This window comes from Grampus griseus (assembly GCF_964374135.1).
Source record: "Grampus griseus genome assembly, chromosome: 12".
Lineage (NCBI taxonomy): Eukaryota > Metazoa > Chordata > Mammalia > Artiodactyla > Delphinidae > Grampus > Grampus griseus.
In genome coordinates, this window is record NC_139006.1 from 71,537,807 (window position 1) to 71,559,678 (window position 21,872).

The window sequence follows — 21,872 nt, forward strand, 5'->3', positions numbered from 1 at the left end:
CAATTTTGTTTTAAAGTAATTAAACAATTGTAATGATGAAAAAGCAAAACTTATTACTTAAAATTTAGTGTAGCATAAATGTTGATTGGTATAAATATATGGTATAAATATTGATTCTGCAGTCAGTAAGAGATTAGCAGTGAGAGATTCGTGGTACACATTCTGAAAGGGATGAAAGCACTTTGTCAGGCTTTGCTGACTTTGCCAGCACTGTTTTGTAGATTAAAAAATGAGAACTTACCTGAGGTTCTAAAAGAGTTTACCTGTTTCAAGGAGGGTGAGGTCAAAGTCAAGTTCAGTGGTACAAATTTTATAGATTATACATTTTAAAAAATACTGCATTTTCTGGCAAATTGTTATAATTGCAAAACTTTATATTTTTATTAATTTATTGCAAAACTGTTTTTAGATTTCTTTGACATTCAGGGCTCTTCTAGGAAAGTGTGACTAATTTATATTCACAATATTGATGCTAACTTTGGATATTCTCCCTTTCTCTTTTTATCTGCACATTATACCTTTACATAAGTTGATGTTTTACTTTTTTTTTTTTTTGCATTTTTCCAAAGTTTCTCCTTTTTATAATGACTGGACTGTTACTTGTTTGTAGTTAACTGATTGCTCAGTGTAACTTTCAAAGTACCTTAACAAGTGAAAAAGAATGGCAATTTTATATTCTATGGTATATTGAAAGTATATTTCAATGCTGCATGTAAGGGAAAATTTGGCCATTAAAAATCATCTGTGATGAGATTTGGTTTTATATTACCTTCTTTAATTTCAGTGTTTTATACATTGAAATATAATATTGTGATATTACATTTACCAAACTCTCCAAGGAATATTACACTTGTTTGTATCTCAGCAATTGAAACTTTATTTTGGGGTATTGATAGAAACATGAAAAAGTCATAGATCAAATGGGCAGATAATTAAAAGGCTAGAAAGTTTCTATTACAGTTTATATTTGTACTATGTGTATTTGGCATTTTAAAGTACCTAAAGTATCTATTAAGCTAAAAGAATATTTTTGTTTAGTTATCTGAATACTCGGAAGATATCAAATGTCATCCAGTTAAATAAAAAATGTTCATATAATATCATGACTCTCATTTAGGTTGAAATCTGTATAAAAATTGAAAGTGATAAGTTGTAAAACTGTAGATAAGATCATAAGTATCTGGCTATATATATATATATATATTTTTTTTTTTTTTTTTTTTTGCTGTACGCGGGCCTCTCACCATTGTGGCCTGGCCCGTTGCGGAGCACAGGCTCCGGACGCGCAGGCTCAGTGGCCACAGCCCACGGGCCCAGCCGCTCCGCGGCATGTGGGATCCTCCCGGACTGGGGCACGAACCCGCGCTCCCTGCACTGGCAGGTGGACTCCCAACCACTGCACCACCAGGGAAGCCCTGGCCATATATTTTTATTTGAGCTTTTAAAAAAGGAGAATGAATTAATGTCTTTCAGAAATGACATTTTCATTAATATTAGCTTGAAATTGAGAGGATTAGTTTAATAGCGTACAAGAAATAACTTGTATAAGTACAGAGGAAATTACCTTGACCATCAAATTTATGCTAAAGTCCAGTAACATTACTAAATAATATCATTCTATATTATTTACTCAATCTTTCAGGTAATAGAAAGACGATAAATATATCCTAATTTTATCTCTACCTCATGATATCTAAAATAATGCAGGGCCCATTATAGTTGATACTCTGCAATTGAGATGATCATATATTGAAAGAGATATGAATAGCACTGATAAAAGAAGCATTATTTTAAAATACTTTTAGGATCAAAGCCAAGATTACTTCCTGATGAATTCTCTGTTGTGATTAACTTAATTTTATGTGATGGTGAATTATATATGATGCTGAATGCTAGGAAAGACATCAGATTTTATTTGGATAGATCAGACAGGAAAGCATTGATAGTAACTCTGTGGGTTATGCCATGTTATCCAAAAGAGGCTGATCACTATATTGATGTCCTTTTTACTAATCATTTGAATAAATCACCCTCTAATCTAATGGTAAATATGTATTAATATTTGGGAGTATTTTTAGATAAGACAATGCATGGTTAAACAGAGTGGTTGAGACATCCCTGAGTGCTAATGAGTACTTACTTGGTAGTCTATACTAATGCTTTAGTGGATGCTGAACAAGTTTAGATGTTAAGCTTTTTAGGAAGAGTGAATGATGGCTAATGATTATTTAATGACAGATCTCTGGACTGAAAGGCATTTAGCACTCAAAGTATACTGCAAAGCCTATTTCTCAAAGCTTCAGACAGGTTTATTTGGTCTCACCTTGAATAGAACAGTGCTGTATTGATTTCATTGGTGTGGATTTAAACACACTATCGGCTTAGAATAGCACTAGTATGCAGTAGAAAATGATTGTCTTAACCCTTATGGAGACCCTAAGCTATTCTCTGATATTACGACACGAACTTTGGAAATGATCACGAACTTATTTGCAATATTTGGCATTTAGTATGTGAGTTTGGAAAATATTTGCGCATGTGAGCTTATAGTAGACATTGACTGACATGGAGGCTTATGTAGAGGTAACTAAAACTTAAAGTTATATTTTTAATTAGTCTTTTCCGCCATATACTGAGCATAAACATTATTACTATTCAGAAACCAAATATTAAAATAATCTGCTATTCAACAGGGTAACAGTTGTTTAGTACTTTGTATTTTTCAATATGCTTCAATATGCCATATATATATATATATATATTCCATATAAAATCCAATTTAATGTAGTTGCTTCATATGCTTAATAGAATAGCTTCCCCCAAATTTTTACATTTGTTATAGACAGCCCCAGTAGAAAATAAATATAACATTATTAGATACTATAGACTAAAACTTATTTTGACTTTTTTCTAATTATAAATATTGTTTTCTTGTTAATTTTTTAAGAAATGTTTTGAATTATGCAGCATTTGAGGATACCTAATATAGATTTATCTTGGAGCAGGTGTCAAATATTAACTAGTTTCTATGCAACAAAACACTAACTTAACAGTCTGAAGATTCTAGAGCTCGAGCTGGAATGATGTTGCCATGAGTGCCCACTCTCTTTGTGCCCTTCACCTTGTCACTTGAACAATTAACCTACTTGACCTTCCTTATCTATAAAATATGGGTAGGTTCGGTTTGAAGAGCTCTGTGATCTCCTTTTCCTCTAAAATTCTGAAATTTCCCATTAACAGTCATCTAATCTTGGACGTAGGAGATGTTTTACACATGCTACTTCTGGTGTGTTTTCTTTTCCTCTTAAATTCTTAATGGTTTATCTGTTTTTGTAAAAGAATTTGGAAAGTGATTGTAGTAGCATATAATTATGTCATTATAACAATATTTTGTAGAAATGAAAAACATTGTATAAAATATTAGAAAAAATATTCAATTTTTCTTTTGCTGATAGGAGAAACAGTTTTATTTGAGAAAAATTGTAAGCCTAAAACATCAATATACATCAATATACATCAATATACATATGGAAGTATCTGTCTTAATAAAAGATGAATTAAGATAAGAGAAGATTATAAAGCTATCTCTTCACAACTCCTGAGTACCCTAATGATTTGAGCAAGTCAGGCAGAATTTTGAGGAAATTATTATGTATTGTCATGAAACAGGAGCAGATTTTTTTAAAAACCAGTCTTTTAAAATAGCATGACATCTTAAAAACCTGAGTATCTCATCACATAGATGCATAGGTAAACATTAAATTTTGCTCTCAGTGTTCAGTTAAGGAGTGGTAGCTTTTCCCAATCCATAGTTGTTAACTAATCAATGACTTCCATATCCGGGATGCCTAGGTGTATATGCTTAGCTCTTTTCAGTTAAACGTTGGAAGGATTTTGTAAAAATTCAAGGCTCAAAGGCTGTTTTAGTTTGATATGTGCAAGATAGGTAACTCAGATCCAAATTACAAGTAGAATTAACTAATTAATAGGAAATCACATAAAACAGTTACATGCTTATTTGAGAAGGTACATAATAAAAGAAATCATGTAAACAGAAAAAAGGTCTGTGACCAAAGCATTTGCCAAATAACAACTAGAGTCAATTTGATAGACTAGTTATCCCCGTCACAAAACGAGGAAATGTAAAATAATTTTTAAATTATCTATAATAATTTAAAAGACACATAATTCATATGTAGCTTAAAAAAATGATGAAAGCATAAAAGTGTAAAGAGAGCAGAAATGAAAGTCCTCTGTAGCTATCTAAGCAATTCAGGTTTTCTTTTTCTTCAAGGCTCTCTGAAGCGACGTAGAAATCTCCTTGAAAAAAATGGGCTAATATGTCATTTATACACATCTGTATTCCTTTGGCTATAGATGGTCTATTTTTTCTGTAGGTTTGGGCTAACAATGAGTATACTCTTAACAGTTTGAGGCTGTGGCTTATTTTGTCAATGGCTTTTAGACTGTTAGCACAAATGCTCAGTTAACTTGTGCTTATTTGCTTTTTTCTTTTTCAAAGCTTTGCTTTTTTGATCATTTATTAATATGATTAGTAAATTAAAAGTTGAAAATGTCTTTGATCTTTTTATTTCTCCTTTAAATTTCTTTACTTTTCTCTTCTTATTTTATTTCTCCTTTAAATTTAAAAATATTTTTCCTTTAAATTTCGATATTTAGTTGTTAGGAATTGTATGTTAATCTATATCAAATTTTACTAACACACAGGAGGCTTTAAGAAAAGATAAAATCTTCTGTATTTCTGCTACATTTCTGCTAAATGTGGACTAGGTTATTAAAGTCTTTATTATAAAACTTTACTTTTGGCTTAACCACCACAACTTTTCCTAGATCTGTTACTTCAAAGGTGTGGCCATTAATTCCCAAGATATTACGTTACCCCTGACTATGCATTCATTACGCCTGCTTAACACTTATAGTGAAGAAGGCAGAAGAAAAAATAACATGTGAATAAGAAGATTATTTCTCAAAATTGTAGAAATGTTATAAAGTAACCTACTGAGAAAAATAAAAGCAAGAAATCCCTTAGAAGTTCTAATTTACTTTAAACAAACATTTTTAAAAATGGTAACTTTCAGTTACCTGTCATTGTTTCATTATTGTGACCAAATGTATATTTAATTCAAAACTATGAATACTACAAATACTTCTTATAAATGAACAGATGTATGTGTTAACTTCTTAAAGGTAGAACAAGGCAGTTATCCCTTTTCATCTGCTTTTATATCACTGAGTTGATAGAAATTACCTAGATGAAAATGTTTTTCAAGTGAGTCCAGTAAATGATTTGTCATTTTATGAATAAAAGTGACCTCAGGTGTAACAGTTTATTTCTCCATGTGCTGTAACACACAGGTATAAAATCTTCATAGAGTGTATTCTAAGAGTCCACCAAATGTTGTCTCATGTGTTCCATTTGATCTTTTAAAGAAATACATCATCATGTCTATTTCAGTATTGTAAGTAAATCTCATTGCAGAAATTGCCTTTTTCTGAACATTAACTGTATGAAAAAAATTGAGAATTATTTGCTATGTTTTCAGATTTATCTAATTTTACAAGCCACTAACCACTATTTCTGAAATATTTCTTTCCTCATGAAAAAACTAATAATGGTCTTCTTAATGTTAAAATTCGTGGTTTTTAAAACTTGACCTGTATCTCAGATTCACCCTTGAAAGGTAAAGTGAACCAAGAATTGAACATTATTCTTGATAATTATTAGCTACAAGATTCCTGATTACGTACATGCCTTAGATAGATATTTGGAATTTTTTAAATCCAGTTTTCTTCCAAACTGAGAATGTTCGCACTAAAAGGAAAAGGAAAAGGAAAAAATTAGATTTTTTTGATGGTCAGGTAGAGAATAAGGAGAAAAATAAGATAATGCAGATCGTGGAACATGGGTGTAGAACTTGTCTGTGTTAAGAATAAGAAATTGTTACAAGAACTGCTCTAAAAACATACAAGTTGCTCTCAAAGCTTAAGGTTTCTAATTTTCAAAATAATTGACATACCCCTAAGACAGTGATAATATTAAATTCCCTTTGCAAAAGAGCATCATTTTGGAGTGTGCATTTCTTCTGCTTTTATCTGATTTTGTAGAAAATAGATGTGAGGTATTTTCTGAAATGCACACACACACACACAATACATCTATGTGCGAGAGGCATTATTTTAAAATGGCTTAATCAGCAGCCGTAGAAAGATGTATGCATTTGCAGAACCTATTATGGTCCAGCAGGGGGCCATCGAGCATGCATACAAATTAATAGCATGTTTGTTTACTTCAGTTTTCAAGTCGGGGTGCGGGGCGGTGGGGCGGTGGCGTGCGGATAGAGCAGCAGCACCAAAAACAGCAAAAGCCTCATACGTTTGGGGAGCAGCTTCCATGTGCCCCGTCAGTAGGTGTGAGGAAAGCACTGGCAGATGTGTCACAAAGCAACTAAAAAATATTTTTAATGCAGTGGAGGGAACGCTTATGCTGACGGTGGAGTGAGAGTATTCTACACAACATATACTAGCTTTGGTAATAATATGAGAGTTTAGAAGTAAATGTTGAAGTTCCCCATGATGGTCATTTTTAATCAGTACATCTGTTTTTCCCAAGGAGGTAGAGAGGAAGATTCAAAAACTTCCATGTTTTATTTTATTTTATTTACATCAGAAACACAGGTAGAAATTTACATGTTGGCCATATAACCATCTGCCATTTTATTGTTTTTCCATATTATCAAAATTTAGTTGCCACATTTTGTAAAAAATGGAAGATTTTTCAGTGTTCTAAGTTGTGTCAACAAAAGTGAAAATAATATTCATACAAAAGCACGTGGCTTAAGAAAGGGAACTTAATTACATAAGTTTTCAACGGCATAGACTCAGATTCTCTTTGTGAGCTTATGAAACCTGCATTCACCACCAAAGAGAGTGACATCTTTGAGTTCTTTTTCACATGCTGATTGTCACCAATCTATGTCTTTTTATGTTTCCATTTAACAAATTCATCTTTGAAGTATTCAACTGAAAACTGTGGTATATTGGAAACTTAAATCTAATTAGTGGAATACTATACCATTTTAAGACCAAATTGTCTTAAAAATAAATTAATATCAAAAGATTTTTCCTTATTTTAAATATTGTGTTTTTTTAATACATTTATTTATTTTTATTTATTTTTTTGGCTGCATTGGGTCTTCGTGGCTGTGAGTGGGCTTTCTCAAGTTGCGGTGAGCGGGGGGCTACTCTTTGCTGCAGTGCACGGGCTTCTCACTGCGGTGGCTTCTCGTTGTGGAGCACGGAGTCTAGGTGTGCGGGCTTCAGTAGTTGTGGCACAGGGGCTCAGTAGTTGTGGCTCGCGGGCTCTAGAGAACAGGCTCAGTAGTTGTGGTGTGCGGGCTTAGTCGCTCCGTGGCATGTGGGATCTTCCTGGGCCAGGGCTCAAACCTGTGTCCCTTGCATTGGCAGGCGGATTCTTAACCACTGCGCCACCAGGGAAGTCCTTAACTATTGTTAATAAAGCTTATTTGGAAGATTACAATTACATATGGAGTAAAATTTGACATTTTTATGGCATTGTACTTTATCCAGTCTTAAGCAACCCTAAGAGTAGCAGCCAATAGGTATGGGGAATGCTCTGGCTAAACATGTGGAAACAATTTATTTACAACTGTGAAAATGCCACCGAGGGCCAACATTTTTCTCATTATGATTTAAAACATAGATTAAAACATAGATTTTAAAATTTCAAAAATATGCTTTTAGCTCAGGGTATCAAGACACTAAAGCTAAGAATGTTGTATACTTAATGTGTGTGCATATAATTATGTACACCAATGTGTATATGTATTTGTAAAATTAATGTTTTTGATTAGCACAGTATAATTATTTAAAAGGCATATCTTAAAAATAAATTAATATTCCATTAGGCAACTAGGTATATTAATTTAGATAGTAGTCAGTCAGAAGTAAGTAGAAATTATTTTTATTAAAGTACATGTAAGAAACAATTAGAACTCAACTCACATTTGAAGATCTAATTTCTTTTAGGTACTTCTGTTGTTTAAGTTCCGAAATGTATTAAAATATATTTTCATTTGACATATTTCACTGTCCTGTACTATTTAAACTCATCTTTACCTAATATACAATTTTATATATGTTTTTCCTAATATCTGCTGATAATACCCCATCACGTTTAAAATGTCAATGGGGCTGAGAAAAGAGAAACAGATAAAAATGAAAATTTGGAAGAATATTTTATTGGTCTGAAAAAAGAAAGAAATTTTTTGTACTTTTATTGGCTAATATTTGTAGAGCTTCACACTGTAAATAGTAAATCATGTGTCTTAATTCTGAAAGTTCCCTTGTCTTTAAGATTGCCTGTGTTAACAAAGTTCACTTTGCTAAATTTACTTTTGTTCTTTAATAATTAATCATAACCTAATATTAGCAGATACACTTTACTGCACATAAAAGAGTTGTAAAGAACTACAGTAGAAACTATTTTCTAGCTTCATCCAAATTATTATTTTAAGTAGTCTTTACATGCTGCCCTTTGAATAGTTTTCTGCTGTGAGATCTTGCAACTTACTTTTTCCCAGTCATTCCTATAAAGTCTTACAAAGCCAGTTATTTAATAATATACTAACACATATACCTATTAACTATGAATTGTATTTTTTGCTTTGCTAGGCAGCTCATAGTAAAAGCAATTTATTTTTCTATTATATAGTTCCAAAACATATTGTTAAATAATGAAAGAGTGAAGAAAAAACATTTAAAATTGTACTTCCATTTTACTATAATAAATAGACATTTCTGAATTTTGAGAGTGATGTTTTAGAGTATATTGAAATTTATATCAAATGCAGGAAATATTTGTATCATTATGAGTGTCTCTTGGACTCTATTATTGCCAGGAATTTCTAGCATAAAGTTGGTGTGCTAAAATTAATCTGAATGTAATGTTTTGGTTTAAAAAACCCTAATGATAATGCTTGTAATACAGTTTTAAATATAGTTATAATCTCGAAGTGAATTATGATGGACTTTACATCATTTCATTAATTTTTACTAGAATTATAGACATTGTAACATAGATAAGTCAGCTATAAAAAGCATTCTGATACTGAATCCTAAACAAAGAATCAAATTTTTGACGGCAATATTTCCAGATCAAATCACCCAATTCTTAAAGTATATTCTCAGAGTAGTAATTGGTGGAATATTCTTCTCTAAGGTTTTAATACCTAATACAATAACAGAGCTCCATCAATATATGGCTAATAGCAGATATAAAGTATCTGCTGGTAGGCCATCTCTCATAAAACCGCCCTTAGCCTTAATTCAAATCCATTGATTCCTATTCCAGTTAAAACTGAAGAACTTAATATGTCTTTTAATCCTTTTATTGTAAGCTAGGATAAAATTAATTTTACCCTGGAACTGCACAAAGCCAATTAACATGATCTTTAGAGTTATTTAGTAAAGTGCTTCAAACTGTTAAATTTATCTTGACCTCTTGGTTGCACTCTCTGACTGCTTTTTAAATGAAGTAATCAATATCTCGCAGCCCTTTAAATAGCTTAAACTTCTCAAACATTTTACCTGTGTTCTAGTTAAGCTGTAAGTAAAGGATTTACTCCTGCTCCTGGAAAGCTAGGGTCATTTATGCTAAATCTAAAGACAATTATGTACTTTTGAGGAACACTGTATGAATTAAATGGTTGTTTTAATAAAATCAAAGGCTCATATTTTGTTTAAAGTAACCCAATAATGAGGAAACATTATTTTCACACAGAACAAGTATTCTGTCTGCAACTTCAAATTTAGAACATTTATGTCCTTTACCATTGCAGGTAGCTTCTGTTTTCCACACAGGGCTAGTTGAAGGTATTAATTTTCTTACTGTGATAGGGTGATCAACCGTCCTGTCAGGAAAATGGATCTCCGTGTCACCCTTTAGCATGATTAAATGGAGGCATGTCTCTGTGAAAAAACACCAAATTTTCATGAGATGAATGAAACTGTAGAAGGTCTACTTTTGCAGAATTATCTTATTTTTAATATCTCAGAATCTCCTATTTGGTTGTCAGTTTATTTGTAGGAAAACATTGCAGCTAATTGTGTATATCTTGTATTATTTAGGAGAAAACACAGGCGAAGCCAATAATTTTAAATGTTTCCAAATTTGAAAAAGAATAAAGAATCAGAAATTGCTGTGTTGTTGTTAGAATAGTAGCAGGGATGGGCATCTGTCACCTTATACATTTACTAATCAGTCAGTGTCTCTTTTAGGGGATCCTTTTCTTGTTCTTACTTCTTTCCATGTTAACAAAGAGCTATCATCTTTTCAGCCCTGAGCACTGATAAAAATTACATACCATAGAATTTCAGCATCAGTAGTGTTCATAGCCAGTTGGACAGTGTTCTTATGAGCTTGTGCACATGCCAAACTTTAAGTTACACCAAGAGATGTACTTGACAGCTAATTAAGATTTCATATTTTGGCCACTTAGCAGAGGGCACCTGTTAGGATTCTTTCTATTAGCTTAAGAATAAAATTTACAAATGGCAGTTTTAAAGGACATTATTAAAACTTCCCTAAAGTCTTAATTCCTTCCCAGGAAGTGGGAGTTAGGACAAGATGGAGGTAATTAAACAAAAGGAACGCAGAGGAGGAGGGGGACCAGGGTGGAGGTGGAGCTCTCCAAATGCCCCTGTTGTTTAATTTCCTACTGGAAGCAGCCCATGTGTGCTCCGTGCCCCCTCCCCCTTCGAGCATGGCTGTTGCAGAGGCTGACCGGCTGGGGTCAATGCCTTGCCTATTGATCAGTATCCCTGCAGTCCCTTGCTCCAGCAGCTGCTTCATTGGCTTCTTTCAGGGCCTGCTTCAGTACATTAGAATAGAAATCCATAACCAGAGCTGTGCTCATCCAAGCAGGGGAAGAAACTAAATTAAATGGTATAAAACAATCTTGGATCAGGAGTTTGTGCCAATTCATCTTGATCTAAGATGTCACACCGGGCTCTCTGTCTGAGCACCTGGGCTAGAGGCAGCCATAGTGAAAATAGATGGAGCTGCGATCATTCATTTGTCAGCTAAGGAGCAAGGCAGCGGTTAGCAATTCCCCTCTGCAGAGGTCAGCTGACAGAACAATCAGTGCAACTGCAGAATAGAGCTTTCCTTTGAACTATTGTTATGGAGCATGCTCTTGCTGAGACAAGGGGGGAGGGGAGCTTGGTTGGCTTCCTGTTTCAAGAAGACTATGTAAAGAATAAAATATGTACTACAGGAATCTAGATGTAGTTGCCCAGAGCTCTTACTCCTTGTGTCTGTTCCTGTACAGAAATAAAGTTGGTTTTAAATGCATGTGCTGAGGTATAGATTATCAAACTGTTAAATATCACTTTGTCTAGAATTAGGGTCTATTTTCATCCTTCTAAACACAGAGGCAGTGATTATTGATTTTTCTTCCTTTTTAGTATGGTTAAGCTTTTAGGGTGTTTTCCCCCTTTGGTTACTATAAACTATCACAGATCAGTGTCATACTTTGAATCTGTACTCACGTGTACATGCTAATACTTTTACTAACATTTCCTGTTTGTCTTTAAAAAGTTAGAAAAAATATCCATGAAGAGACAGAAATGCATACTATGGTATCAGATTGGAAGATTTGTCTTATGTAACTGAAATATTCTTAAACATTTTAATTGAAGCTTTTTACAAGAAATGTTAATTCATGAAATATGACTTTGGAAGTTATAAAATAATTTTATAACATTGGGGGAACATTATTATAAAGTTGTCTGCATGTAATTTGAAATACACCAAACATAATAAAGCAAATTAGGAAAATAATAGCTAAAATTTTACATGAAAGAATTAGAATATTTTTAAAGATGGATCTATTTTCTGTTGTCTCATTTCAGATTTTGTCTTTCTATACATGCTTTAAAACTAATGGCAATTTTCCTAAACTAACTTTTTTTTTTAAACAATAAAATGTGACATGCAGAAGCTAAGAAACTATAGCAACAACAAGAGCAAATCTTTTTCGTTCTCAATCGCACCAAAATTTTCTTGGAATTCAAATAAACAGTAACTACTCTTTGACGTTACCACCTCAGCTTCCTAGATAACTAATCGCCCATTTTTCCTTAAGAGCTTTAATGCCACTTTTTTACTCAATGATTCCTTTCCAACTCTTCACATCTTTGTAATATCTTTCCATTTCCATTTCTTAGATTCAGCTGGGTCTTCTTGCCCACATCCTATTCTGTCTCTCAGCACAGCTAAATAAATGGAATTTAAGTATACTAAGAAGCCTTGTGCTCTAGGTATTTTTTTTTTTTTTTAATTTGGCTTCTGGAAGGGCCAGACTTACCTCTCTTGCAAGGGTTTTAAAAATTTTGTTTTACTTTTGTTTTAGTTAATGAGGATTTTTTAAAGGATTCAGAGCATGACACCAAATATCTTTCTGTAGTGTTTCTATCAACTACCCAGACCTCACCAGGATCCGGAAGCCATCCACTTCTCTGCATCTCCTATTTAACATCCCAACACCAAACCAACCTGAATCTCTCACTTTCATTTCTACAATACCCTGTTTATTGCTCATCTCATTTCCAGCATTCTTCGTACACGCTCAGAGTGTTTTTCTAAAACCCTAAATTCCGTTGTTCAAAGGATTGAACAATGCGAATATGACCAGTAGAGTCATCTATGATTTGCCCCTTTCCTGACTGTCGCCTCACGTTCTACCATTCCCTTCTTGCTTGTAGCATTCCAGCCCCATGGCCTACTCTTGCAATAGAAATCAACAAATTCTTTATGCTTTAGGTTCTTACACGTACTGTTCTCTTAGACCATAAAGTTCTCATTGATTTTTCACCTTTACATTTCTAATTCCTGTTTAGTTGCCTCTAAATTCAATGAGGACAGGGACTTTGCTTTTCTTATCCCTATTAATTCATCTTAATTCATCCCGTATCAATTCATTAGTTCATATTTGCATAATGCCATGCACACACTCCATCTTTGGTCCTTATATGCTGAATGACTGAGTAGCTGATGGAATGAATCATGAATTCTGCCACCACTGGTGCTCACTGTTTTCCACTTGACCATTGCATGAGCCGTCTTTTGCTTCTGCTTGACACCAGTCTTGCTTTACCTCACAGTCCCCCTCCCATACTACTGCTATCATAAGCTTTCTGACAATAAATCTCAAGTAACCAGTTTATACAGAATTGTTCAGTGGCTTTCCATTAGCCTAAAGTTAAAAGTCTTCAGCTTGCTCTACAAAGGCCTCTTGTTTCAGTACCTATTTAGCTTACCCTTTTGTCATTCCCTGCCTTACTTGCAGTAGTATAGAATGACAAAAGGAAAAAAAGAACCTTTTTATCGCTGAATAATATTTTATTGGATGGGTGTAGCACATTTTGTTTAGACGTTTATCAGCTGATGGACTTTTGAGTTGTTTCTACTTTTTGGCTCTTATGAATAATGCTGCTATGGACATTCATGTACAAGTCTTTATGTGTACGTTTGTTTTCACTCCTCTTGGGTAGATACCTAGGAGTGGGATTGCTGGGCCATATGTTATAACTCTAACTGCCAAACTATTTTCCAAAGTATTAATAGTTGTATCATTGTACATTGCCACCAGCAATGCATGAGAGATTCAATTTCTGTACAGACTCAGTAATACATGTCATGGTCGGTCCTTTTAATTGCAGCCATTCTAGTAGATGTGAAGTGGTATCTCACTGTGGTTTCGATTTCCATTTTTCTAAGGACCAATGATGTTGAGCAGCTTTAATATGCATATTGGCCATTCATATATCTTTGGAGAAATATCTATTTAAATTGGTTGCTCATTTTAAAAGTTGGATTTTCTAAATATTGAGTTGTAAGAAGAGGTCCTTAAGTATTCTGGATACAATCCCTTATTAGATATATAATTTGCAGTATTTTCTCTCAGTCTGTATGTTCTTTTTACTTTCCTAATTATGTCATTTGAAGCTCAAAAGTTTTTAATACTGAAGTTCAATTTAAAAAAAATTTTTAATTACTCATGCTTTTGCTATAATATCTAAGAAATCATTGTGTAACCCAAGATCATGAAAAAATATACATCTCTTTTTTTTTCTGTAAGTTATTTAGTTTTAGCTCGTATATTTAGGATTGTAATCCATTTTGAGTTGATTTTCTTACATGGTGAGAGGTAGAAATCCAATTTCATTCTTTTGCACATGGAAAACCAGTTGTCCCAGTGCCATTTGTTGAAAAGCCTGTTCATTCCTGAGTGACCAATCTGGAATGTGTTTCTTATCATATGTATTGATAGTCTTTTAATTTCTATTCTTATGTTTTGGTTTTCAGGTTGCTTATCAAGTGTCCCACAAATGAAAAAAATTTCCACATCTTATGAGGAAAGACGAAAGCAAGCTACTGCTATTGTTTTACTAGGAGTAATAGGAGCTGAATTTGGTGCAGAAATTGAACCTCCTAAACTGCTGACCAGACCTCGAAGCTCTAGTCAAATTCCTGAGGGATTTGGTTTGACTAGTGGTGGATCCAACTACTCACTGGCCAGACATACTTGTAAGTTAAAAATTCCTAATGCCGATCTATTGCTTCTCGGTACATATTACCTGTTAACAAAATCTCAGAATATTGAACATATCCTGAGTTTTAGCTCAGATAGAATGCTTAAATGACATTGGAAAGCAGCACAATCTATTTGGCACATTACCCTGTAGTTATAGTTCTGGGACTTCTTTTTAAAAGTTAAAACATGGTCTTTTAAATGCTTTTCTTAAAATAACACATTTCTGAGCTTTGTGTTTCTACATTTTGGTCAAGACTTTAGCCAAAACTTCTAACTTCTAAAATAATTTCTGAAAAACTATGCATCTTGTCCTGAATGTGATTTGAAAAGTCAGGGGTGGAGAACCAATTTTTTATTTTTTAAAAAGTGTGTGTGTGTGTGTGTGTGTATAAATATATATATATGTATTTTAAAGAATGTGAATGAGGAACTACGAATTACTTTTGTAATTTAAAAAGTATTCCAATAAAATTATTCCAATAATGACTAAAAAATTACATTCAGAGCTCAAAGGGTTTGTGTCATATTGCTACTTTTGGTTCTGTGGTTGGTATGTTAATAATAGGTAAGTGTATTTTATAATGAGGTCTTTTGGTCCTTTAGTGGCAGAACTCCCTTAGGTAAGGACAGAATGTACCTACCATATTGCAGAATCATTTCTAACAAATGTGCCATCTTAACTACCAAATAAAATCCTACCGATTATATCAAGATATTCTTTGTAGCGTAAACTGCAGTGTGTTCTTTTGGGGTTTTGGCTTTTAAGCAAAGGGGAAAAGATATAGGCTACTTTGTTAGTTATGACAGCAGAGAAGTTCACCAGATCATTGTCACATACTTCTCCGGAGAAACCAGGGAGCCATTTTGGCGGCTTTATTATTAAAGCCCTCCTACAGACTTAGCGGCCTGCCTATCCTCCCTCCCCACCAGACCCCAACCCCTTTTTAGATTCTTAATCCAACAAATACGTATTAGTGGTTGGTAATCTCTTGACCTCTGTTTGACATTGAGAATCAGGGAGTAATAATAGGAATACCACCACCAACAATAATAAAGCAACCACGTAATTCTTTTGAGCATGATTTTAAGCTCTTTACATGCACTAACTCACTTAATCCTCACAATAACCCTATCAAGTGGGCTGTTCCTCAATTATATCCATTTTACACATAAGGTTTCGTTAACCTGGCTGAGATCCTTCCTCCAGGAAATGGCAGTTTTTCTCTTAACACACGCTGTTGGTTCTAGAGCTCATGCTTTTGACCATTGTGTAAACTGCTACTGCTCAATGGTTTCTGCGGAAAAGGGTTTAATGACTAACATGTGCTATTAGTTTATAATTTAAAAATTTATTTTCTGTCTCTTCGTTTGATCATCAAAATAGAAATGAAGATTTCTTCAAAGTAGCTCAGCCAAAATGTAGTAAAACCTGAATTTGAACTCAAGCTTCTTGCGACCTGAAAACCCACACTCTTCCCATTTTCCCCCCGGGCACATCCACTTCCCCTCTCCTGCAGAGGCCTCTTCATCTTTTCCCAGGTTCTTCAGGTTCCCTGTTTTCCATTCATAAAACCCTGCTCAAATCTCACCTTCTCTACCAAGGGCTCTTTAATGGCCCCAACCTTTCTGTGTCACTCCAGATAGCCTAGGACTTATATAGAGAGAGCCTTATTTAGAATCTTGACATTAGAATACTAGAGGTTAGTGAAACTTTGACATGATTTAGTCCAGTGGCTTTCAAACTTTTTTGCTCACCATCTCTCTAATGAGTATCAAGAAATGTTAATCCCTTACACATTTTTATATTGACAACTAAAACGTTTTTGTTTTTTTAACATCTTTATTGGAGTATAATTGCTTTACAATGGTGTGTTAGTTTCTGCCTTATAACAAAGTGAATCAGCTATATGTATACATGTACCCCCATATCTCCTCCCTCTTGCGTCTCCCTCCCACCCTCCTTATCCCACCCCTCTAGGTGGTCACAAAGCACTGAGCTGATCTCCCTGTGCTATGCAGCTACTTCCCACTAGCTATCTGTTTTACATTTGGTAGTGTATATATGTCCATGCCACTCTCTCACTTTGTCCCAGCTTACCCTTGCCCCTCTCCATGTCCTCAAGTCCATTCTCTATGTCTGTGTCTTTATTCCTGTCCTGCCCCTAAGTTCGTCAGAACCTTTTTTTTTTTTTTTTTTTTTTAGATTCTATACATATGTGTTAGCATACGGTATTTGTTTTTCTCTTTCTGACTTACTTCACTCTGTATGACAGACTCTAGGTCCATCCACCTCACTACAAATAACTCAATTTCATTTCTTTTTATGGCTGAGTAATATTCCATAGTATATATGTGACACATCTTTATCCATTCATCTGTCGATGGACACTTAGGTTGCTTCCATGTCCTGGCTATTGTAAACAGAGCTGCAGTGAACATTGTAGTACATGACTCTTTTCAAATTATGGTTTTCTCGGGTATATGCCCAATAGTGGGATTGCTGGGTCGTATGGTAGTTCCATTTTTAGTTTTTTAAGGAACCTCCATACTGTTCTCCATAGTGTGACAGCTAAAACTTTTTAATAGTAAGTTTAAACATTTGCAAAAGATATAATTTTGAGGCTATTGTGAATATTGACATTTAAAAATAAAACTATTGTTCTTTTAAATATATTCAGTAGAATATTCGGCATAACTGTTTGATATCCATAATCATCCATTAAAAAAACTGCATGACAGACTTTCCTTTAAATGTCAGAAATCTTACATCCTTGATTATTTTCCTTGAAGAGAGAAAATTTCTACTCTCACAGTTTTAGTGAAGGTGTTAATTTGCATATTTAGCATCCCAAAATCAATTCCTTTAAACTAACTGTGCCTTAAAACTACGTGTGCTTACAAAACTATGTGTTCCTTGAAAAGTTTTAAGATGCTCCCTTTTGAAGGGATTACTTATTTTGAAGGCTACTGATTTAGTCCAACATGTTTTATATAATATTTCAACAGCATTCATTTGTATTTTATATTTTCCTGCAAGGAAAGTAAACATAAATGTTGTTTCTCTGGAATTTTCATATAGCTTATTATCTTAGTATCTGTATATAAATGTAGGAACATCATAAATTAATGAATCGCTGACTGATTTTCATCCAAGCCATTGGTTGGTTGCTAGGCAGATTAGTTTACACCTTAGTTATCTAGACTAATACTGTTATCGTCTGTTTTCTAACCACAGTTTATCTTTATATGAAATTCTGATATTCATGAATTTGCTTCTGTAGGTCTTTTCTTTTGACTTATAGTTTCATCTGCAAATTGTTACTGCTGTAACTAGAAAAAGAGGAAATGGGTTAGTTGAAAAGAGGCAATTTTTTAAAAGCTATATAGCACAGTAGAAATAGAGATTTTTCAAAGAAGCCCTAGGAATTGATAAAAGAACCAAAGGGTCTTAGTATTGCTCTCTGGTTTATTAAAATTCAGGGAGCTGAACTACAGTAAAGGGGTCCCAAAGCCTATTTCTGACATGATGGAAACCCTGGGCTGAGCTGTGCTATGGAGGGACTTTTGCCTGGGGCTACCTCAACTTTCCCAGGCAAGGGAAATAAAATTTACCCAAACATTTAAAATAGTGAAGCCTTTTGGAATCAAGTTTGTTCTTTGAGCACTTTGGATAAAGAATGTAGATGTAGATAGGGCAGAAGGTAATGTTTCTTAGCAAATAATATTTATAATTCATTGTAACAAAAGACAGATTCTGAGAGGTTTCTTAGCAAGCAGAAATCATATATAAAAATGAATAATATAGTACCTATTGGAACAAGTTCAAAATGTATAAAATGTCCGTGTTATTTTCCTCTTATTATGGTTGCCCTATTTTATTTTAATAATTTTAAAGTATTTTCAAGATCTCCTGAGTTTCTTTTTTTTTGTTTGTTTGTTTGTTTTGTTTTTTTGCGGTACGCGGGCCCTTCACTGTTGTGGCCTCTCCCATTGCGGAGCACAGGCTCCGGACGCGCAGGCTCAGCGGCCATGGCTCATGGGCCCAGCCGCTCCGCGGCATGTGGGATCTTCCCAGACCGGGGCACAAACCCGTGTCCCCTGCATCGGCAGGTGGACTCTCACCCACAGTGCCACCAGGGAAGCCCCTGAGTTTCTTTTAACTTCCATCCCATTGTCCTTTATTTCCCTCAAAGGTCTTAGATTCCTTGGTGGTAGATTTGCGTACCATGGGGATTTTTAAGAATTGGGATGTCTTGATTAAATTTATGTTTATCAGTTTAAATCTGGCTCTCTTTTTAAAAATTTTTTTTGATTATTTGAAATCTGTAGATGGTTTATTTTATTTTATTTTTAAAATTTTTTGGCTGTGCCATGGGGCATGTGGGATCTTAGTTCCCTGACCAGGGATTGAACCCATGCCCCCTGCATTGGGAGCAAGGAGTCCCAACCACTGGACCACCAGGGAAGTCCCACATCTTGCTCTCTTGATTGGAAACAGTCAGATGTCTAAATGTTCTGTGTGTTACTTGGGCTCTTTTCAATGAGTTCTGTGTAATATTAACCTGCTATAATGTTAACCTGCCAGAAGTTACTGTATGTATCGCTATGGTATTTGTTTATGTGGCATTTAGAATGTATTGCTACCCTTAAACATTTAGTCTTTATGGCATCCTATTGAATGAGATAATAATTATTATCCTCATTCTGAGATAAGGCCATTAAGATACAATATTTTTTGAAGTTTAATTGCTGGAGTTCTAGCCTTCCTCGTAAAGCCATTCTGTGAAAACTCATAATGTAGTCAAATTCCAATTATCCACATTGATGGGGAGGGCAGGGAGAGACACTGATGCCTAATTCAAAAGTCATACATAGTTTTATAATACATTTTATACTTATGTTGGAATATATATGAATCTTTTGTGGATGTTACATTTTACATAAAGTGTCAAAATCACATACTGAAGACAAAGCTGAAGGACTCTGGAGATTAAGAGGCCTAGACCAGGCTACTCTGTGACCTTGTACTCTTGGGAAGCAAAGCGACCCTCTGGGTTGCAGTTTCCTCTTGTATAAAAGAAAGAGCAGGAACTGTTCTGTCTTTAAAGCCCCTTTCGGTCCAATTAGTCTCTGCTTCTGAAGTGAAATGGAAAACATCCCAGGAAATTTCCTTTCTTCATCTTCCCAGTTTCCTCTCCATGTAGGGATGGATGCTTTCTTGTGTCTCATCAACTCAACTTCAATAGGGACCTTCCTTAATTTTTATTCCAATCCGCAAATGAGGCATTGTTAGAATATCTTAGGGAATTATTTATAATGTTACCTTCTAGGTCTTTTGGTTCGTTCTTTCATTTGGTCTCTTCTGCTCATTTTATAATTGTGGAATGATGCTGGCGCATCTGTAGTAGGTCACATTTTGATCTCTCATTAGCTTTCTGACTTTGGGCAAGTGTCGTAACTCACTTCCCTAGGCAGCCAACTCTGAGACAGACTTGTGTGTGGGAGTATCCTTGGGATCAGTACCTTGAGGGAGTGAAAGAGGGAGGGTTGGGCAGAAGGAGAAGTTGAATTGCATTTCAATTGCCTAGAAATCTTCAGTGACCTTGGGAACTCTGGAGCTGGGATAGACTTTGGACTTGTCCTGAATTGAGTCTAAGGCCTCAGCCTTTAAGTCCCATGTCATTCAGTCATTGGGTCTGAGGTGCCCTGAGGAAGGGGTGTGATCTTGGGTGAGGCAGCTCTTTTCATCCTGGGGCAAATCCCACAGAAGGAATCAGCTGAGTCTTTTCAGCCATGAACAGCAGCATGAGCTTGGGGAGTGATTGCTTCCATCGTGGAGGGGAGGAGATGAGCAGCCTCTCCAGGCTTCTGCTCAGCATGTTACTCATTCCTGTGTGTCCCACCTCCCCCTTATGTCCACAGACGTGGAGAGAGGTACCACCATTTATTTAACACACCGTCTATTCCAAGTCCATATGTATCTCTTGTTACCCTGCAAGACAGATATTTTATCCAACATGAGGCACATTAATAATAGCTGATTCCTGAGCGTTTACTCTGTGCCAGGCATTTTGCTATGCTCTTTACATGTATTATCTTATTTAATCTTCAAAACATATCAATTAAACACTATTACCATTTATCAGATGAGGACACTGAAGCTTTGCTCAGTACTCACTGAACATTGATGAAGTTGAATTAAACTTTCTTCTTGCAGACAGTAAATTGAAGGCATAGGTCAAACGTTTTAACATCATACTGCTAAACAGTGTCAGGCCTGGACTTGAACACTTATCTTCCAAATCTAAATCAGTGTATGTTCACCATTTCACACAGTTGTCTTGTGTTATAAACAAGTGTGATTCAGAAGTGGTGCTGCACAAAAGAGGGGCATGTCGGCAAGCAGCAGCTCACCTGGAAATAGGAGCACTGTTGAGTCATTTGTTTAGGGATCTGCTGGTGCCACAGAGGGATAAACATGTACAAACTCCACATCTCCATACTTATGAAATGGTTTGCATCTATGTTGTGAAATATTTAGAACAGAGAAAGGAAATGAATTTTTCCCTGCAGTGGGTCTTTAGGAATTCTACAACGCCAGGGTTCTTCAGCTGGCCAAGGTGCATGGTGTCACTGATGTTACCTGGAAAATGCTATGTTTATGTGCACTTGCATTTCTGTTCTGGAAAAATGTTCCAGATTCCATTCAATTCTCAAGAGACAGTCATTAAAATAAAAACAGTTAAGAACCCCAAGAGTTTGTTGGAATAAATGGCTTCTTTGTTACTATGATTTTTTGAAACAAGATAGAGTTATGTTCCTCTTGATTAGTTCAGTTGGAATACCACCAAATGGAAGCTTCAGTTAGATGTTGTCTCAGGAATGTTTAAATTCTGTGAAACCTGTATCTAGAGTTCTACATTATTCTGGTGCTGTGCTTGATTTCACTTTGTTGTGGTCTACTGTCGTGAAAATGTCCCCCATATACTTTGTGTACTTTCTAACCATTCATGTTTTATTTAGTGACTGTATTAATATTGGTTGAAGTTGATGTAATAATGAATTTATTTCCTACATTTTAAGGTGAGAAAGTTAAGCAAAATCTCAGGTGTTTTATTCAGCAGGATTGGGACCAAGTCACTGAATTGCAATTAATAACAAGACTAGCAGTGGTGGCAAGTTATGAAAAAAAGCAGCAACAATGATGAGGAAAGCATTGTTGCATTTGCAAGGGTA

At 34.8% G+C, this 21,872-nt stretch overlaps 1 protein-coding gene across 3 annotated transcripts in view; it reads left to right on the forward strand.

The window, feature by feature from the left end:
* Window positions 1-21,872, forward strand: part of WDR7 (WD repeat domain 7) — a 376,910-nt gene that overhangs the window by 199,781 nt on the left and 155,257 nt on the right. For all 3 annotated transcript variants that reach the window (XM_082667902.1, XM_082667904.1, XM_082667903.1), the window contains one exon: window positions 14,408-14,629. In XM_082667902.1, coding sequence (XP_082524028.1) covers window positions 14,408-14,629 — 222 coding nt within the window. The remainder of the gene's footprint in view (window positions 1-14,407; window positions 14,630-21,872) is intronic.